Source organism: Centrocercus urophasianus, unplaced genomic scaffold, assembly GCF_019232065.1.
Source record: "Centrocercus urophasianus isolate 14NV4802_14NV808 unplaced genomic scaffold, USGS_Curo_1.0 seq_12, whole genome shotgun sequence".
NCBI classification, from domain to species: Eukaryota; Metazoa; Chordata; class Aves; order Galliformes; family Phasianidae; genus Centrocercus; species Centrocercus urophasianus.
This window is the reverse complement of record NW_024884364.1, coordinates 2,582,244-2,600,450: the sequence shown is the minus strand read 5'-3', so window position 1 is coordinate 2,600,450 and position 18,207 is coordinate 2,582,244. Positions and strand designations below refer to the sequence as shown.

Sequence of the window (18,207 nt, the reverse complement as noted above, 5' to 3'; positions counted from 1 at the left end):
AAACAATGATACATTTTATTCATAGATACGTCATAAATAGGTACAGGAGTAGTGCAGGCCAATAGGTAGGAGTACTGGTAGAATTTTGGAAGCAGAACAATTGTGAAAGTAAAAGCGAGGCAAAATGCATAGGAGACAAAGAGATCCTGAGGGGATAGCCAGGGTCTTCAAGGAGAAAATATAGCCAGGCAAAGTATCTCTGAAGGCCTCTTCAGAAAATGTTGCTTCAGGATCATCATAGTTTGGATTGGAAAAGACCTTAAAGGTTGGATAGCTCTGATCCCTCCCTTTCATGGGTAGGTAGGGGTACCCTCAAATCTCAAAGCTCTGTTCAACCCAGAGATAAACAATTCCAGGGATGGAGAATCAACAACTTCTTTGAACAACATGTTCAAGTGCCTTACCATCTTCATAGTAAAGAGTTTCTTGCTAACATCTAATCTAAATCTCCCCTCTTTTAGTTTAAAACCATTACCCTTTGTCCCATCCACTATCAGACAGTAAAAAGTCAGTCTCCCTCCTATTCATTATCTCCCTTCAAGCATCAGAAGGCTGCTATGAAGTCTCCCAGGAGCCCTCTCTTCTCCAGGCTAAAAAAGCCCACCTCCCTCAGCCTGTCTTCATAGGTGAGGTGCTCCAGACCTCTGACAATTTTTGTGACCTTCCTCTGGGGCCAACATCATGATGATCTTTTTATGTTGGGGTATGGAGTAGGGGGGAAGAATCACCTCCTTCAACCTGCTAACTGCAGTTCTTCTGATACAACCCAGGATATGGCTGGTTTTCTGAGGTGTAAAAACATGTTGCCAGTTCACATTGAGTTTTTCATCAACCCACACCCACAAGTCCATCACCTCAGAGCAGATGGTGTGCCTAAATGAGCTTGAAAACCTCTTTAAGTGAACAGCAGTTGAGTTTTAGCTAAAACAGGATGTGGTTTGACATTTACTCAAAAAGATACTTTGATAACTCATTGGCCTCTCTTACCACAGCAACATCCCAACCTCTCAGGATGAGGCATAAGGGAGCAGCTGTCAGTTCACCACATTATAGTTGAACAGAAATAGCAACGTATATGAGTCTTACGAAAGCCAATGGGGTTTTTTGTCTTGTTATCACACAATCTTGTTGTTGAAGTCTGCAGATGGCTTTTGCATGCGCAGCTGCTGTTCCTGTTGTGCAACAACCACAAAAAAACAAAGACTTGTGTTGCTGATCAGCTTTTTTTTTTAAAAAAAAAAAAAAAAAAGTGATTTCTAGGTGTCTCAGAACAACAGAACAAGATAACTTGATGAAAATTTTGATGGAAAAAGACTACAGGAGATGTTTCAATAAATGTTACTGTTCAAAATTGATTAATTCAAAAGCTATATCATGCTCCTCAAGGCTTTGTCCAGGTGAATTCTGAATATCAAGGACAGAGATTTGGCGATGATCTCTCTGAGAAACTTCCTCCAGTGCTGAAGCACCATCGAGGGGAAATATTTTTTCCTTACATCTAATGAATTTCTCTTACAGCATGTTGTTCCTACTGCCCTTTCACTGTGTCCCTCCAAAACTTCAGCTCTGTTTGTACTAAGGTCACACAGTTAGCCAACCTTTAGTCTACTCCTCTCCAAGATGAACAAAATTAACTGCCTAAGCATACCTTCTCATTCCCTGAGCATATCTTCTTTTCTAGCTCCCGGATCATTTTAGTTCAGGTGACCTCTCTTCAATTTGTTGACATTTCTCTTGTACTGGGACTGTGGCAGGGTAAGTTGGTGTACATGGAAAGCAGATATAGCTTTGAGATTTATCTTGCAAATATCACATTGTGACAGTTGACAGATAATCGTTCGCCCTACGGCACTTACAGCATAATTTAACAAAATTCAGATTGATACAAGAATAACATCAGAATGTGGATGCTGTGTCTATATTTATTTAATGGCTGCATTCTACATAGGTCGTGCTGGAAATAATGCCATCTGTTTATTTCCAAGGAAATTGCAACAAATACAAAAAGCACAATAACAATAATTCAGCTACAAAGCACTATTTTTTCAGCAAAGCCACCACCATCAGCTATGCATTTTCACTGTGATAAAAAAGAGTTTGCATGCTTTACTTATATAAATCTGCACCAGCAGAGGTGACCCAATGTTTCACAGCTGTCACAAGGATATTGTTGCTAGCATAAAGATCCCATTACAGTCCGACTTTCACTGTGTTAACATACACTGTTTGGTCTTCTTAATAGATTAATAGGTCCCTTCCAACCCAAACCAGACTAGGATTCTATGAATGTTAACAGGTGCAATTTTTTCCTAATGAAGGAATTCGGTTCCATACTGTTGCTTCATATGCAATTCCATGTCAGATATCATTTTGTCATACTGCCCCTCTGCTGCCATCTGTGACAGGGAAAAAAATATAACAGAACATAGGCAGGAAGGTTTAACCTCCTAATTTTCACTCTGATGTAGTGGAACAACATATTAAAAAAGGAAAAATTATTTTCAGAGTAGTCATTGTACATCCTTTATTTAAGCCCTTCAAAAACTACAGACTGGAAAGAGAATATTCTTATTGCTTATTTCAGGACTATTGAACTATGCAGTTGGATTTTACAATATATCACAAGACCTTTGCTTGGTGCTTTCTTGCTTGTAAAAATTTAGGAATACATCATTGAACGCTTACACCTCAACAGCAATAAACAGCATGAAGGACACAGGGAGAGGGGTACTGCTTTAGGATCCTTAACAAGAAAGACACTGATTGGTATTCGTGTGTGATTTTACATTGTGCATGTATGAAACATTCCATCAAGAAATCACACAGTAAATGAAATCACATTCTGCTTGCTCCTCCTTCTACTTTTTTTGTCTTCAAAAAACAGATGTTTAAGACTTGCTCAAAATAAAAGAGAACTTTGAGAACTTGCAAGAGGAAACGTCACAAAGGTTGCCAGAAATGTGCTCACAACTCATCCATGGATGGAAGGAGTAAACTAAATGGACAGAAATTGTCTTACAGCTTATCAAGCTGCAGCAAAGACATAGGTTTGAGGAATAAATGGATAGATGTAGCATGTATAAAACTGATGCTTCATGCAGCAGAAATCTGGACTGTGCAAGCAATTTCTGAATAAAAACACCAATTTCTGAATAAAAATATATATCAGTGCTTGATATCAGGACAACCTTTCCAGGCACAGTGAGTATCATTGTATGTCTGGATTTGATTGACAAACTTTAAGAACTGTCATGACTGATAGAGGGTGAACTGCTGATCAGAAAAGAGGAATTCAGCAATGAAACGGAACCTGCTTGACCTCTCTTGGACCAGCTCCTCAGCAGCCTATGTTTTGTGAGTAGCCACTTGACCTACACACCATGACCCTGTGCTGAAGCTACTCCCTTCTGAGGAAAGGTACTGGAGAGGAGTTTATGTACAGAAGGCATGTGACTTTGAAGTGTTGTGTTCAAATTTGAGGCACAGAAATAGGTAGCTGAATGGTTCTTCTTCACAGACATGATATCTAAACGAAAGTATTCTCGGCTTATCCGCTTAGCTTCGAATCCAGCGTGAATATCACCTTTATATTCCTGATTTGGTCCGAACGAATAATAGATTAACTGCAGCCCTTCTCCTGGCTGCTGCAGATACCAGTACATATTATTGTGATTGTCATTTTGACTGCATCCCAGGGTAGCACTCTCATCTTCTTTCAGTACCAGACTTGAGTTTTGTGTTATCTTAGCTCCTGAGAGACAAAGCAAAAGGAACACAGTTAGAAAGCAGACTACATTCTCCCCCCAGCAGAACAGGCATGATGTCTCAGCTGATGCCTTACTTGCTCCAAAGAAGGACAAGACCAAGCACCACACTGTCCACGTTCTCATTTCTGACTGAGAAAGCAGAGAGCATGCCTCGGTAAGGAACTTACTTATATAGGTCTGTTTCCATTTCCCTTAAGCCAATAGCTTAACCACCTCTGCAGCAGCAAGATCTGTGCTGAAAACCAAATTTCTTCCTGTGTGATATTTCAAGCAAACACTTGCTTTGTTTTGTTTTGTTTTGTTTTAAATGCCTTTTGAAAATGTACAGAAACTTTCAAACTGACACAGATGGAAAATACTCAGACAGGATAGCATCAAACATGGAAACTACCTTTTCATTTAATCTTGTATATTTTATTTTTACTTTCTGGTATTTTATTTCCAGAATTGAAATATTTTAGTGCAACCAGTTTAAGACTGTTGTTATTTTACTGCTTGTATGTTTTTTTTTAATACACTGAGCAGTGCCCCAGCCATTTCTGTTGCTCTACATTCCTATGGCTGTTTAATGCCATCTTCCTACAGATTCTGATGGACTTAAAGGAACAGCAAAATGTATTTTCAACATCCACTGAATATTTTGAGTACAGTATAGGAAAAAACAGCTATTTTATGTGCAGATTAAATACATATGCTACAATTACCAGAGATGGCAACCATGATCTTGTTCATGGATTGCTTTATAAGGACCCATTAGCAGCCTGGGCACACACTAAAAATGAAAGAAATTTAGGTTGTTCTTGAAGAAAACATCTGACAACTTCTTTTCCTTTAGTTGTCTTAGCATTATCAGTACTCTCTATAAGCCTAACTCCTATGACTGTTGCACAGCGGCCTCTAACACAGTCTTTTAACGTGGTTTAAGAAGACCAATCACAGTCTAATCTTGGTATTTTGGATGCATAGTGGAGTAATCACAGCAGTCCTATTTGCCATCTACGGCTGTAAAATGAGGCCCCAGAGACTAATGCCATAATTAAATATCCTAACATTGAACCTTTTTTTTTTTTTTTTTTGTGAAAGGATACCATCTGGTGGAATTAATGGAAGTTCACAGTGATTCTTTTAAGCCACTTTTTCCTATTTTAGCATGGGCAGAACTACATGGAAAAGGAGCAGGGACTATTACACCAGACAGAAGCATCTTTAAACTTGCCACTATGAAATTTTGAAAGTCTGGACTCAAAAATACAAAAGTTCTTCTTCTCCATAGGATAAACCTCAGAGCTGATACTAAGAATCTGATTTCACAATGCCACAGTAGCACAGATGAGGGTGCTAGTGTGTGAAATAGCTGATGAGGTACCTGTCTTGTGGGGGGAGATATGCTGTAAAAGCATCCTAAGGTCAAGATATCTAGCCTGGAAAGAGAAATCTCTTTGTACTCAGAACGTTGGTCTGAGTTTATGTGGGTCGGGAGCTAGAGTGGTGATTTGCAGAAATGTAACAGGTGAAATCCAAGGAGAATATCTAAATTCAAATACCACATTGTCATTCTTTCAAGCCACATTCTGAATCCAGATAACTTAACTCTCTAGGATGCTTTGTGTTGTAAGATACCCCAAAGAGACTAATGGCAAATGTTTTCCTGCTCTATAAAAAAAATAGAAAAACTTAGAGTCTTGTCCTTTTACGTAAGACAGACTCTACATAGCAGTAATACTTAAGTATTTAATAGAGAGTAAAAGAATTTTGAGAAAAATCTGATTCACAGTATCCTGTCACATAACAGCAGGTGAATAAAGTGAACAAAGGGAAGAAACAAACCTAATTCACTAATTCTGCAGTGAGCATTTTTACTTCTAAGCCTTTAAGCATAAGTGTGGACTTTTGGAAGGAGAGACCTCATCACCTAAGACTGGCAGAGTTTGTAGGGTGCTGAACCTCTTATGTACCCCCAAGAAACAAGACATCTACATGACAAATACAGCCAGTCTTAATACACAAAACTGCCTACCATTTTCAAGGCTTAGACTGTTCTGAGCATGGATATTGTCAAAAAAATATTTGTCAGGATCTTCTTACCAGACTTAGGGAAATACGTCACGAAATAAGGATCAGGAAATCATCCATTTTAAGTAATCATTTTTTGTTTTTATTGCAAGCATGTTTTCATCTCTATTTCAGGTGAAATCTACTCTTTTCAACTGAGGTAGCACCAAGAGTGTCTCACAATTGACGTTTGAACATTAACCTGCTCTACATGTGGAAAGAGAGGCATTAGAAAAGCATCTAGGCGGAGAGGTGAATAAAGACCTTCCTGTGCATTGATTTCATGAGTCTTCAAGTATGAAGTGCTTTCTTATAGTGATATAAGTGTATTACTATGAGCCATTCTGAGACACAGTTGAAGTGCTTCTGACACTAAAATCCCTAATGAGCTTAGAAATAGTGCATTGTTCAGAAGAGTCATAGAAGTACAGCAATGAGCGGTTGTGAACTTTCACACAATCTTGCTATTAGTAGTAGAGGTTTTAGGTCTTCAGCATTTTTAGTCAGGCCCACTCACAAAGGTATTTCACTGAGGCTTCTTCCAAACTAAAAAGGTTGAATGCAAATAGTTGGTAGCACAAACACGACAGGAAAAGAGTAGTGTAGCTTCCTAAGCCTGAGGTAGTGTTTATCTCAGGCATGTCGGATATAATAAGTAAGAGTATTCAGATTTTGCCAACTAAATGTAATTATATTTTAATAAGTGACTGTGAATTTCAATAAATCTAATATTAAAATTATGTAGATTTCCTTTAATATATAACTACATATACCTGTCTACATACAAATACAAGCATAAATGTACGCTCAAATAAGAGATATATACATTATTTTATTAAAAGGGAATAGACAAATTAACACATACTATCATCATACATTTTTATACTGTTTTTTACCTTATGAAGCAAAATCACATTCTTAGCACAGTGCCAAATAACTGAAGTCCAAATCAGTGATACATATATAGGGGCATGACTCATTCACTTTAAGGCTCCTTCACAGCTTAGATAGGTTTGATCTGTCCTTCACCCACTAGTGATGCAAGGTTTCAAAGTTCTTTCCATTCCTATGAAGTAGAGACAATTAATTTCCATTTATTCCAGAACATGCACTGTTTATGTTCAGTGATGACATCTAAATTTTGTACAATCCTTGATGCATCCCATAATAAGTCTCACACCCATTTAGGCCATAACATTCTGTCTACAAAGTGATCCAAAGAACCTATTTATTCATCTGAATGCCTTTCATTTCTGGACAATTGTTTAACCACTCCCTTTTAAGGAGCAGCCAAATGAGATCGCTCTGATCTGCAATAAGGTTTACTGTGTTTCCCCATGTTTCATTGTTCCTCTGCAATATGTGTTTGTGGAGATGAGCCTTTAATCACTATCATAAGAGCATCTATATAAACAAATAAAATCAAAACTTACATTTATAGATTGGGATATTTTGTGTATTCTGTTATGCTGGTGTGGAAATGAAAATGCTTTGCAAAGAATGAGTTTTATATCTTTGTTATCTATTCACAGATTAACCTAAAGACACAGTTCAGTGTTACAGTGACCTCTATCAAACCTTGCACCATCACTGAATATGATATTTGCGCCATTCCCCCAGTAGCATTCTCTTACATTGAAATAATCAGAATGCTACTTGGCTATACAAAGAGGCAGAACAATTCATTAACAATAGAAAACTGACACACACAAACACAGCAAAGTTACTTGTTACCCATACCAGTAGCACAGCAATTTGACAGATCAGTACAACGGGAAATGGTGTTCCACCAGAAGTGTGATGACAAAGGATTGGCACAATAGAAAGGTGCTATAAAGGAAGGGAAAAAAACGCTTACATCAGAAGATACCAGGTTTGCAGGAAAAAAACTCTACCATGAAAGGGTCTCTTTCTAAATGTGTTTCACATGTGTTCTCAGGGCTGACCTGGTCTTATCCCCAGGTTCTCAATCAGTGGTTCAGGCCATGACTCAACAGTTCCCATACAAGTAGGAAGATGATCTGGGTCAGTCAGTAGCCCACTAATCATTAGGAATGAGACAAAGGAAGAGTGGGAATTTGTGATTGAAAGTGGTAGGAAAAAGGGTTCACTCCATTTGATGACACCTTCTCTGAAGTCTGTCCAGTTCTGCCATGAAACTATATTTTCAGTTCCTCGTGTGTTAGAATCACTATAGCTTGGAATGCAAGACACACAGTGTACACAGAATTTCACATTCTCCAATTATAAAACTTCAGGTATTCTTCCCTGTTCTTAGCATGGGTGATGTGGCTCCCATTCTCCTGGTCTTTCTCCTTCCCAACTTCATGAGACATCCAAACAGAAAGTGAAGGAAAAGTTACATTTAGTCTACTTGTAATACTACAGATTGATTCAGTAAAAATATCCACATGTCTTTCACTTAAGCAATACCTAACATTCAGAAAATACTGATTTCAAGCATGTTTGCTATCACTGAAGTCAATGATAACTTCCATTGCAGTGGAAGCAATGGAAGCTTAATTCTTGTGTAAGTAAAGAAGTATGACACTATTCCCTCATCCAAGTCACTAATGAATATATTGAAGTGTACTGCTCCCTGTACCAACCCCTGAAGGACTCCACTAGATACAGGCCTCCAACTAGACTCTCTCCCATTGATCACAACTCTCTGGCTTCTTTCTTTCAGCCAGTTCACAGTCCACCTCATTACCCCATTGTCCAGACCGCAATTTCTCTGTTTAGCTGCAAGGATGCTGTGGGAGACAGTATCACTTGCTTTACTAAAATCAAGATAGACCACATCCACTGCTTTAACATCATCTATCCACATGATTACATCTTCATAAAAGGCTATCAGGTTTTCAAGCATGACTTCCCTTTGGTGAAGTAATGTTGACTGCCCCTAATGACCCTCTTATCCTTGATATGCTTAGAAGTAAGTTGTTTCATCACCTTTCCAGGGATGGAGGTGGGACTGACCAGCCTGTATTACCTGGGTCCTCCTTGTTGCCCTTTTTGAAGACTGGAGTGACGTTTGCTTTTCTCCAGTCCTCAGGCACCTCTTCTGTTCCCTACAACTCACAAAAGATAATGGACAATGGCCTAGAAATGACTTCCAACAGTTCCTTCAGCACCTGCAGGTGCATCCCATCAGGACTCATGGATTTATGGATGGCCAGATTGCTTAATTTGTTCCTAACCCAGTCCTCATCAACCGAGGCAAACTCCTCCTTGATCCTGACTTCCTCTGGGGCCTCAGGGGTATGGGGCTCTTCAGAACAGCCTCTGGCAGTATAGACAAAGAAGGCATTCAATAACTCTGCCTTCTGTGTATCTTCTGTCGCCAGGTCACCCACCTCATTCATCAGTAGGACTACACTGCCTCTAGCATTAGTTTTATCTGCAATATATTTGAAGAAGCCTTTTCAGTTGTCTTGGCCCCTCTTGCAAGGTTTAATTCTAAGGAGGACTTAGCTTTCCTACTGCCTCCCTACATCTTCTGACAACAGTCTTATATTCATCCCATGTGTCCGGCCCCTCCTTCCATGATCTGTAGACTCTCCTCCTCTACTTGAGTTTGCCCAGAAGTTCCCTGTTTAATCATGGAGGTCTCCCGCTTCCAGAGTCTTAGTGCTCTGTAGTCATCCAGAAACAACACAAGTTGGCATTAAGAATAGAATCTAAGTCAGCTGTAGAAAAGGGGTCTCTTAGCCTATATGGAAATACTTTGAAACTAAAATCCAGAATAAAGTCTACCGAGGCCCAAAGAAAAGTCTTCCACGGAGGCAAGAGGTGTCAACAGAAGCCACTCTGATCAGGCTCCTTTTCAGAAGGTAACTACTATGTTCCTGAACAAATAAATGACTGCTAACCAAGAACCCCACTAAAGTTCATAGTTCCTTCAAAACTGCCAGCTCATCCTTCAGTAATTGTCTGCTAATGTGTACAAACAACGGACCTGGAGGGAAGAAATACAAGACAAACAGATAAAGCACCATGTTCAAACATCCACTAAGACAAACAGGCTTATTAGACCATCAATTCTGTCTAGTATTCTTCTTTACAGCCTACCTGAGGAGGATTTTGGAGGAACTGGCTTTGGATATGTTCCAGGGCAGCTTAATAAACTTTCTGAACTTAGACATGCATCAGTCATGTAGAGCATTGCTGAGGGACACAGTGTAGAGCAGCATGCTTCATTGCAGTCGCAGCTGTGCAAATTGTTCATCCAACAAGTAAGGGGAGGGTGCTAGTCCATTAGGCTCTGCTCCTATCTGTGAGCAAAATAACTGTAAAAGAGCAGAAGACACTGATGAAAGGATTTGGTCACGACTAAGTTTATCCCAGGCATTCATGGTAGGGGTTCACTTACCTTTCCAAAATGTGTACCAACATCAGATCTAACGATCACTTGTTTGGCTTAGAGAACAGCAGTAGGAGACATGATAATGCAGACGCAATGTGTCTGAGATAGAATGAGTCACTGCAAAAAAGAGAAGGCCATGACTATCTGCAAAATTTGCATTTTTATTGAGTTCTTACCAATGCAGATTGCTCAACACTACTGCCAGCTGGGCTAGAGACCATCTATTTATCCATAAGTTAGCAGTGATTGTGGAAAGACAATTTTCTGTTTCTCATTTCTCTCTTCAGCTCCTGAGCCTAAAAACTCCCCTACAAGATACCATTTTTTCTTTCCAGTACTCTCTGCTCCATGAACTCACGTGTCATTCTTGCAGAAAGTCTATCAACATTTTCTCTGAGCATACCAGTATCATCACAAATGTTACCAAAGCAAGCTTCAAAATCAGTAATGAAGACAATGTCCTCTTTGGGCACCTCAATACAGAAAGGACATTGAAGTGCTGGAGCAGGTCCAAAGAAGGTCCACAAGGCTTGTGAAGGGCTTGGAGAATATACCCTATGAGGAGCAATGAAGGAACTGGGGCTGTTTAGTTGGTGGAAGAGAAAGCTGAGGGAAGACCTTATTGCTCTCTTCCAATATCTGAAAGGTGCTGACAGCGAGAGGGGATTGGTCTCTTCTCACTGGTGACAAGACGAGGGGAAATGGCCTCAAGTTGCACCAGGGAAGGTTTAGGTTGGATATCAGGAAAAACTTCTATATAGAAAGGGTTGTTAAGCACTGGAATAGGCTCCCCAGGGAGGTGGTTGAGCCATCATCCCTGAATGTGTTGAAAACCTGCTTGGATGTGGTGCTCAGGGACGTGATTTAGTGGAGAGTTGTTAAAGTTAGGGTAGTACGGTTAGGTTGTGGTTGGACTTGATGATCTTTAAGGTCTTTTCCAACATGAGCAATTCTATGATTCTACGAGTCTACACAACTTCTTTTTCCCTGATTTTTTTTTTTTTTTCCTCCTGGTTTTTCTCATACAAAGCCTGGAAAAAACAACAAAAAAACACTCACTAGCTCAGTAGACAGTTTAATACAGGCTAGAGAGGCACTTTTTCACTTCAAATACATTCTAATGTTTCTGATACAGAGCTGTGTTATAGCTCTCTTGAATAAGAATGCCTCACACTGAAAGAAGTACACTTCACCCCACGCGTTTATTTTAGAACTGAACATCACCTTGCTCTTAGCCAACTCACATATTTTTGGTTGTTGTTTAAAGCAGATATCTCTGCTATCTTACTGGATTTAGGAGTAGAATCCAGCTGCCCTTTGTTATGATAGAAGAGGAAAAATATGATGATTCCAGCATTAGCTGAGTGCTTTAGATTATATGGCAGAGACATATAACAGATCAGATTTCTAGTCCTAGATCTCTTGGTTATTGAAGTGCTTAGTCTAGAGTTCTTCACACCTTCCTTTAGCAATCTGTACACTACTTAGCTGAAAAGGCCAAATGCTAACATCATTATAATGTTTTAACATTTCACAGAATCAGAGAATATCCCAAGCTGGAAGAGGTCATTGAGTACAACTCCCAGTTCCACATAGGGCCACCCAAAAATCAACAGGAGGACACTGAATTATGAGAAATTTCTCATTTCTCAGTGGTCCTTGGCATGTTTAGATGTTAAGAAGCAATGTCACTTATTTCCACTGAGTGGCACTGTTAGGAAACAAAAACCAAAGCGAAGCCTTCTAGACGCAACGCGTGATTTTCGAAAGCACTCCTTAAGTTACGTGTGATTTTACATCCACAGTGAACTAAAAGTCTACTTGAAGGAACTGGAAAGATCTTCTGAAGGAACAAGAAAATTTTACATCTTCCCAGTATTATCTTTAGCCTCTCTGAAATGCAGACTTAAGCAAAAGCAAAAAAAATATTATCCACTCTCAAAGAATTCTATTTGACACTATTTTCCTTGAGACCTAGCTCCAAAGTATGAGGGCTGAGCAGAAAGTAAAATAATAAAATATTTTATTATTTTGAGCCATGATATCAGAGGCAGATATCTGTGGTACAACTGTAGATTTTGAACCTTCCCATCAATATTCCATCACATTTTGCTGCTGTGCGGCAGACAGCAGCAGACACAGTGTGTCTGACACAAAAGTGCATATGAAACAAAGGTTCAAATACCTCCATGTGGAAAAAACTGTACTCATTAACATTCATCGAAGCTTGTTAAATGTTTCTGGACACTTAACAGTGGGTGATAGTAAAATGAGGTGATGGGTAGTGTGTTTCAGCAGTGGCAACAGTGACATGTAAAACAAGCCATGTTCCAGACGGCCATGTACAGCTGGCACAGAGTTTAATGAGCACAGCATGCAGGCTTTTATCATCACAGATAAAAATGTATAGCTAGTATTGATGAACATGTAGAAAAATAGTGTTTTGTAGCTGAGAATTTGCCCTACCAACCTGTATTATTGCACTCTTTTGTGCTGTTACAGTTTCCATTGAGGTATTTCTGTTGGAGTGATCCATGTATTCTCCCTTTGTTTGTCTTTAATTGTTTTTCCTATCTTTTATCACAGATCTGTGTTCTTTCTGCTTACAGCCTGGACTCCTTTAGCAAGCACTCGGAAAGATAAGCAGGAGATCTGACAAGATTACAATAGATAATTCCCCCAGCATGATGAACAGAGTTGGGTGTTCATTCCTACTGCTGCCTCCAGAATGCTTACCCACCTTCAGCAGTAGCACCATCTAATTTATAGGATATTTTCTGCTGTTATTGCTGTTGTTTTCCATTTATACTTTGGTTAAAACTGGATTATATTTCTCCCCAGTGTTTAGCAGATTTAACAAACAATGAAATTTCAGCAATTTCTGCAAGTATTCTAAGTTGAGATTTACTTTCTTGGATTTCTGACTTTTTTTTTTCCTACTTGTATTTTCAGTGGGAAGAGTACAGTTTTAGTCACAGACTGCAAGAACAAGACATAGTGAAAATCCGTAGTTATTATGAGATCCTCAATATTATATAACTCAGATAAATGATAAGGACAGAAAAAAGGAGAAAAAAGGTTGTCTGTCTTGGCAGAAGCTTTGTACTCTTCTGCGGCTGAAATGTTTGTGCAGCCACAACCTTAAAATCAGTTCCCATTTTGTACTAAGGTGATTTTAAACATCTTTTTAACAAACATAACATGGCTTCTGAGCATGCTCATCTGTTAATGGCATGTGGGATGAGTGAAGAGAGAAATTCACAATGTTTTCTGTCAAGATGTTTCCATGCCTTCCAAGCAAATAGTCATTCAATGGGGAAGAAATTGGAACCAAGATGCAAGTGAGCAGACAAATTAGCAGGCTACACACTTGTACTATTCATAAAATAATTTGTCTATACTAGCTTTACGTATGTGACATACATTTCCTTCTCTGAAGGACTTCTGAAACAAATAAGCTAAATGGAGTGTCTCATGCTAAGCAAAATGAACTGTTTCAAGCTTAATATCTTCCTTTTTTTTTCTCTCAGGAAAAAAAATATATATATATTCCAATACAAACTGGATTTGTAGTCCTCTATCCCTTTTCAGTTCTTCAGCCAAAAGTGAAACTGAGACTGTAGCCATTTATATAATCCCATACTGTAACTTGAAGCAGGCTCCAGAGACCTTGTACTGTGATGTAGATTTGCACAAGCTACATAGTTTGGGATCCAAAGAAAAGCACTAATTTGGTACATTCTCTTACAGAGCATGAGTTCTATTGACCCTTCAGCTTCTTGAGAGTGTTAAGCTTTCTCTGCTCAGACTCTCAACTCTAGTGATTTATTTTCCTTATTATGAACAGGGCTTCCAAGAAAATGTTCCATGTTATGGGACTTTTTCAGCTGGGCAATTTTGGTTAAATCCCAACACGTTTTTAAAAAGTGATTTTCCAATCTGTCTGTGTATCTCTTTTTCCATTTGTTCTGCTTGAGCATAATCATGTGACAGAAGACAGAGCTTTTAGGTATCTCAGGCAGCTTTCTGGAGTCATTTTTCTTATTACTAACAACCTGAATCTAGCACAGATCAGTTCTAAGTATGAAATACTTCCAAACTTTGTCTATGCTATTTCAACCAGAATTTGTAGTCTCGATAATTCAGAAATTCAGCAGAAATTAGAAATCTCATGCTTGGTCAAGGATCAGGGACACCATTACACCTCCAAAGGGAAAACACAACTAAATCCAGCTGAACTTAGAAACATGCATCAACAGACAGAACATCAGCAGATAGAAAAGTCTAATCTCAACTGCTTGAGAGAATACAGAGAAGACTGCAGCTGCAGCAAATACTTCTTAAAATATATATCTATACATTCATATCTTCTAGGGAATTCATAAAGTGTCAGAGTTCGGCCTAGCCCAGCCCGATTCCTTGACTAATGGAGTGGAGACCTACACCCCAGGAGAAGGAGAAGGGAAAAAGGAGAAAAGGAGCCTAAAAACAAAACAGTGACAACAAGCTAAGGGAGAAAACTAATACTAAACTGAACTAAATACGATAGTAGAATGTAGAGATAACACAATATAATACAGTGTAATTGGAATTGAAGCTAATAAATCAAATGAGTGAGTGTCCAAAACCAAAGGTCTTACTCTAATGCTGGAAACAAGATGGGTAGGGAAAACACATCGCAGAGATAAGAAGTAAAAGAAGGGCAATCTTGTGACTCACAACAGTTTTATCTTTCTCTCCAAGTGGAAAACTGAAACAGAACTGCAGAGCAATGTAGTCTTTCTCTTCTGAGAACCAGGTACCCAGAAATACTGACCACTCATGGAACTGGAGCTTTAACTCATTCACACCAATGCACTGCATGATGTTATGATGTGAAACACCAATAACAAAAATAAAACCATGACATGAGGCTTTAGTAACAGCACGCACAAGCTATAGATAGATAGATAGACAGATAGATAGATAGATAGATACAGAGATTCATAGATAGATAGATCTGTCACACAACTGCATGTTTCTGTTCCTGAGCTATAACTGGTGGGCTTTTTAGTTATTTAATTACTTTCTTCCATTTTCAGCTTCAGAATCCCTGTAGAGTCTCATGTCCTTATGAACTTGAAATTAATTTACTAGGTCTGGGCATTCAAGTAAAAAGCCAGCAGGCAGTATTGAACTCACCCAGCTGGACTGAAAATCTATACAGAACTAAATAAGTATACCTGAAGTGCTCAGCCCTAGCACTGAACTAGGCTGATTGTATAATCAACCACTGGGTCTCGGTGGACAGGCATGAGTCTAGCTCTTTCTTCATCCTTGAGACTGATACATGTACTTAACAACAGCAGTAATAAAAAACACAAGCACATGCACATTTAGCTGATGTAGATTGTCGTTATTTTTTTCTTCCATCTCGAGTTTAACTTCACTTCCATTGAAGTTCAGGAAAAAATGCTCTAGGCAGAAATGAGTGACGGTAGAGAAGGACCAAAGCAGGGAACGTCTGCACTGTAAGCAGAAACATGCCACTTTTTCAAGGGAAAACTGAAACCCTTAAGATGTCTCCTTCTTCATAGAAATCTCATTGTTTGTGATAAAAATTAAAAAAACATCGAAATTAATTCCTGACTACTAATGGCTATCAAGAGCCAGTATGATTCCAAAGCTGCAGCTTCTTCTCTTTTACACTTCATCTTCCAGTCTGCTTATACTTTTAAGCTTCTCTAAATTCTTTACTTGAGTACTATTAATTTTCTGTAAGTTTCCCTCCTTTCTACACTGGTCTTACTTAAGAAGAAAGTACATTTGTGCATCACCAAAGAAAGCAACAAACAAAACAAGGTCATAAATATATGATATCGAGAAAAATATAGTAAGGTTTAAGTTTACACCTACCAAATCTGATCTGTCTGATTCTTTTTTAGAAATCTGTGAAGGAAAATTGAGATATTTTAAAATCCTGACAAACCTGCCCCTGAAAACAACCTTCTTGAGGCAGAACTTATTCACTGAAAATAGTTCTGCTTCAAAACTGCTTATAAAATATATTTTCTCATGTATCCTTCTTACTCTTTACTCCGCCTGCCCTTCTGTTTGCTGTTCCCAGCTCCTTCCTCTCCTCATTCCTTCCATTTCTTTCCCTGTCTTTTATGATTGCTCTGCATATATGTTGCTTTCTCTGTCTCTATCTCCCACCCCTCTCACTCTCATTCTCCTTTTTCTCCCTTTTTTCTTTTGAAAATCAATTCCCCATGCCTTAGAGTCACCCCTCCCTTTTATCCTTCTCAGCTATTCAGCAAGGGTCTTTTTTATTTCTCTTTGGCTAATGAGATCTGCCCTGCACATTCCATCTCTTTTCAGGATTCAACATGTTTTGCACAGTGAGGAAATTATTTTGAGATGGAACGTGATTTTTTATTCTGACCATTGTTTTAATAAGTGCATCTTCTTATTTTGATATTATGAGATCTGCTTTTCTGTCTGGATATTCATGTCTCAATATTTTGTGGAATTCTATGCCCATAGAATGAATGTCTGACTATTCACATGATTCTCTGTATTGTCACTCTCCAAAGATTTCTTATCATGTATCTCTATCAGAGAAAAACTGATCAGTAAAAAATGAGGATGTATTTTTGAGCATCTGAATTTTATTTGTTTATAAATTATACACATGTACTACTGAAGTACTAACCTTTTCTTCCAGTATCTTGTGCAATCCCTGGGAAGCATGCATCCCTCTTTGGAGACTACAGGTCTGTGTTACACAGTCTCACAGTTGCAAAAGTTATGCTAGTTTTGTCACACTTAAGATTGAGCTGAGAATATGAAAGACCTAAAGGGATGGAGAGCTTTTGTTTCTCTATTTCTGCCAGTGTCTGGACTGTGATCATTTACATTTTAGAGAAGAGTGGGCTGTTCAGGCTTTGTTGACGTGAGTTAATAATCTGCCCAGTAGAGGAAAGTTTAATAAGGTGGAAATGTTTTCAAACATATAAATGTATGCACTGTAGCATCAAAGAGAAGATATTTATACACTTCCTTAAAGTTAATCCCTAGTAAAGGATGGGCTGTCGTCTTCCCTTCCAGGAAATGAGATTTTAAACAGAATTACTGGCCATTTCATGTGTGTCTGTGCCTCTGTGGCACAGGAAACTTTGCTCAGACTTCACCACTCAGAACTTTTTCATGCTTGGCTTTCCTTTCACAAGATGGGGGTGGAGGAAGGTGTGTGTGTGGGGGGGGAATATTGCATTACTATAAAGGGGAGAAAGTGTTTCTGTGAACATAGTCAGTTGCCTATCTTCCTAACCCCAGTGCAATCTCACTGTTTCTTTCTAATGGATGGATACTACTCCTCATAGTACTAAAATAAGGAAGCTGTGAAAAAAATTACTATCAAACTGAGTAAAGGCCAGATTCTGAGAGGAGCTGATTACCTGTATTTACTCATGAAGTCAATTTCTTTTAGAATCTGGATGGGGGTGGGGAGTGAAGTTGGAAGTAAAAGGAAGCAGTAACTTGTGTCAAGAACCTCACTCCTCTTTCCTGCCCTCAAGAGCATTAAGAAAGAATAGTAGAATCATTGAATCATTAAGGTTGGAAAAAACCTCTAAGATCATCTAGTCCAATTATTAACCCATCACCACCATATCCACTAAGCCATGTCCCTCAGTAACAGATCTATACAATTATTGAATACCTCCTGGGACACTGACTCCACCACTGCCCTGAGCAGACTGTTCCAATAACTCACCACTCTTTCTGAGAAGAAAATTTTTCAAATATCCAATCTGAACCTCCCCTGGCACAACTTGATGCCATTCTCTCTTGTCCTGTCTCAAGTTATCTGGGAAAAGAGGTGATCCCCACCTCACCACCACTTCCTTTCATGCAGTTGTAGGGAGCTATAAGGTTTCCCCTGAGCCTTCTCTTCCCCAGACAATCCCAGTTCCCTCACCAGCTTCACTGCTCTTCTCTCAACATACTCCAGGACCTCAGTGTCTCTCTTGTAGTGAG

At 38.9% G+C, this 18,207-nt stretch overlaps 1 gene segment (V, D, J or C); it reads right to left on the bottom strand.

Moving 5' to 3' along the window:
- Positions 1–2,035: 2,035 nt before the first annotated feature.
- Positions 2,036–3,949, bottom strand: LOC122155957. The segment is given in 2 exon segments: positions 2,036–3,751; positions 3,842–3,949. Coding segments are annotated over 2 exon segments (429 nt in total).
- Positions 3,950–18,207: the final 14,258 nt, after the last annotated feature.